At 44.9% G+C, this 3,529-nt stretch overlaps 1 protein-coding gene across 1 annotated transcript in view; it reads left to right on the top strand.

Moving 5' to 3' along the window:
* COPRS (coordinator of PRMT5 and differentiation stimulator) overlaps positions 1 to 3,529 on the top strand; it is an 8,601-nt gene extending 5,072 nt beyond the window's left edge. Inside the window, exons 3-4 of the mRNA XM_017542059.2 lie at positions 2,102 to 2,320; positions 3,108 to 3,529. Of these exons, the coding sequence (XP_017397548.1) occupies positions 2,102 to 2,320; positions 3,108 to 3,277 (389 nt within the window). The 3' untranslated portion in view covers positions 3,278 to 3,529. The remainder of the gene's footprint in view (positions 1 to 2,101; positions 2,321 to 3,107) is intronic.

Raw genomic sequence — 3,529 nt, 5'->3', positions numbered from 1 at the left:
GCCTCCCAAAGTGTTGGGATTACAGGTGTGAGCCATTGCACCCGGCCAATAAATGGGAACTTTAACTCAAAAAAAAAAAAAAAAATCGTGGTAAAAGATACATAACATACATTTACCATTTAACCATTTTACAGCATATAATTCAGTGGCCTTTTAGCACAATGGCAGTGTTGTGCAACCATCACCACTGTCTAGTTCCAGAATCTTCGTCACCCTAAAAGGAAACCCCGTGCTCACCAAGTAGTCATTCTCCATTTCTTCCTTCCCTGAGCTCCTGGCAACCACTAATTTGCTTTCTGTCTCTGTGGATTTATCTATTCTGGATAGGCAAATGTGAGTTGCCTGTAAATGGAATCATAATCATATGTCCTTTTGTGTGTGGCTTCTTTCACTTAGTGTATTTTGAAGGTGCATTATCAGCACTGCATTCCTTTTTATGGCTGAATCATTCTGTTGTTTGGATATACCACATTTTGCTTGTCCGTTCATCCATTGATGGACTTTTGTGTTGTCGTTACTTTTTGGTGATTGTAAATAGTGCCGCTGTGAGTATCCTTGTTTTATTTGAGCACCTGTTTTCAGTTCCTTGGGGTATATGTTGAGACTGGGATTGCTGGGTCATATGGTAATTCTATATTTATGTTATGGAATGGTTAAGTAAATTTCAGCTCAGTCACACATTTTTTTTTTTTTTTTTTTTTTTTTGAGACAGGATCTCACTGTCGTCCAGGCTGGAGTACAATGGCATGATCTTGGCTCACTGCAGCCTCTGCCTCCGAGGCTAAGTGATCCTCCCACTCAGCCTCCTGAGTAGCTGGGATTACAGGTGCGTGCCACCACACCCAGCTAATTTTTTTGAATTTTTTGTAGAGACAGGGTTTTGCCGTGTTGTTCAGGCTGGTCTTGAACTCCTGAGCTCAAGCAATCCACTCACCTCAGCCTCCCAAAGTGCTGGGTTTACAGGTGTGAGCCACTGCACCTGGCCCAGTCACATGTTTAGTAATTGACAAAACAGGGATTTGAAACCAGGAAGTCTGTCTCCAGCCCCCATGCTCTGAATTATCACTTTATCGCTTATCACAGTTACTGTGGTTTTAGTATTAGGAGCATGGCTGTTTTAGGCTGATTGCCTTCTCTCCAGGGACCTGGCATCACCATAGCACTAAGTGCTTAGAAATCGATTATCTTTTCCCAGTCTTTCTTCCATTTTTATGAGGCCTTTTGAAAATGTACCCTCTGGCCTGCCTGATGTCAGAAGGAGCCACTAGGTACTGCCATTGTGACTAGATGGGCTCTGGTCTTCTGTCTGCAGTGCCCCTGCTCCCCTTTGTCCCTGTGCTCACCTCTAACATGCTCTTTGAAGCAGAAGGGAAGAATAAAAGAACAAAAGCTCAATTCAAGCTTGTATTTTGAAAGTGTGTTATTTATCAGAGGCCCTTTGCCCCAATGACATGCAAACCACTTGAAAAGGTAAACTGTCCCTGGCTTTCTTTGTAAATTAAAGGACTTGACAATTAATGGCCTTGTGTAAGACAAAACATCTTATTGAAAATAAATTATCAGCTCTTCTAAAAACATACACAGAACAGCATTTTTTTTGGGGGGCGGGGAGGAACAGAATCTCTCTCTGTCACCAGGCTGGAGTGCCATGGTGCGACCTCGGCTCACTGCAACCTTTGCCTCCTGGGTTCAAGCGATTCTCCTGCCTCAGCCTCCTAAGTAGCTAGGATTATAGGCTCCCGCCACCATGTCCAGCTAATTTTTGTATCTTTAGTAGAGATGGCGTTTTATTGTGTTGGCCAGTCTGGTCTCAAACTCCTGACCTCAGGTGATTCGCCTGCCTTGGCCTCCCAAAGTGCTGGTATCACAGGCATGAGCCACTGTGCCCAGCCCAGAACAACATTTTTTAAAAAGTGCTCATTCCTGTTGCATTCTAAAGAATTAAAAAAACCCAACCAAACAAAAGGTGCTCATGTGACTAAAGAACACTCTGTACACTTGTTTACTACCTTCTTAGTAAGTTTGCCAAAAATTTACTGAGCACACAGCAGGTCCTCTTTGGTTTGTCACTAAGGCTATCTTCTCTTTGTTGATTTCTTAGCCCGCGGAGCACAGAGCGTCCCTAATGACAGTCCTGCCCAGGGTGAGGGCACCCATTCTGAAGAGGAAGGCTTTGCTGTGGATGAGGAGGACTCTGATGGAGAACTGAATACCTGGGAGCTGTCAGGAGGGACAAACTGTCCACCCAAGGAACAGCCTGGTGGTCTTTTTCATGAGGACTGGGACTTGGAGTTGAAAGCAGATCAAGGGAATCCATATGGTAGGTGTGGAGTCTCTGGGGTCCTGAACTGGTCTTCTCAGACACACCTATCAGACTAGCCCTGAAGGCAGACGGTTTGGAACAGGGATCCATGTCTATGAGCTTAGGCTGGTATCTGTTACAGGTCTGCAATTTCTGTGACATCTTCTCTTTTGTATTGAAAACAAACATATATGCAAATTTTGCATTTGACTCTGTGATGTATCGCTGTTTTCTTTTTTTTTTTGAGACGGTGTCTTGTTCTGTTGCCCAGGGCAGAGTGCAGTGGCGTGATCTCAGGTCACTGCAAACTCTGCATCCCAGGTTTAAGTGATTCTCCTTCTTCAGCCTCCCGAGTAGCTGGGACTACAGGTGTGTGCCACCATGCCCGGCTAACTTTTTGTATTTTTAATGGAGATGGGGTTTCACCATGTTAGCCAGGATGGTCTCAATCTCCTGGCCTTGTGATCGCCTGCCTCAGCCTCCCAAAGTGCTGGGATTACAGGCATGAGCTACCACACGCAGCCATGTATTGCTGTTTTAACTTCAGAACTGTTACTCGCTCCAAAAATCTCTGCTATGACTTGAGCAGCTGCAGAAAGAAGTGCTGTGTTATCCAGTTTGCTTCCTCTCCACTGCTAAGAACGCTTGTCTGAGAAGCACAGCTTCTCAGCTATTCAGAATGAACGCATTTACAATTCTTCAGGAAAGGAGGGCTCTGTGTGTTTTTAAACAAAGTTAAGTCCAAGGTTTTGGCTGTCTGTTTTTACCTTCCTTCCCTTAATCTGTCTTTTAAAACTGCCTGCAGATGCTGAAGACATCCAGGAGAGCATTTCTCAAGAGCTAAAACCTTGGGTGTGCTGTGCCCCACAAGGAGACATGATCTATGACCCCAGCTGGCACCATCCGCCTCCACTGATACCCCATTATTCCAAGATGGTCTTTGAAACAGGACAGTTTGACGATGCCGAAGACTGAGTGTGGAGCTTTCTGCCTTGTAGGTGGGTGGGCCTCCATGTCAGGATCTCTTTTCCTGTCTCGGAGGTGAAAAGCTGTATCTGAGAAAATGTTCACGGCGATCCCTAGTCTGGGGTACACAGACCAGTGTTCACTAAGGCCCCATTGTTGTCCTCGGTCTGTTGTTGTTCTTAATGGGCTCCTCCTTGGAATGTGTGTGTGTTTGTGTCAGAGGAGTTGTGTTCTTTGTAAATAAATGTTAAAAAAAAAAAA

Source organism: Cebus imitator, unplaced genomic scaffold (genome assembly GCF_001604975.1).
Source record: "Cebus imitator isolate Cc_AM_T3 unplaced genomic scaffold, Cebus_imitator-1.0 Scaffold140, whole genome shotgun sequence".
Classification (NCBI taxonomy): Eukaryota; Metazoa; Chordata; class Mammalia; order Primates; family Cebidae; genus Cebus; species Cebus imitator.
The sequence above is the reverse complement of the archived record's forward strand: the minus strand, read 5'-3'. Positions and strand labels throughout refer to the sequence as shown.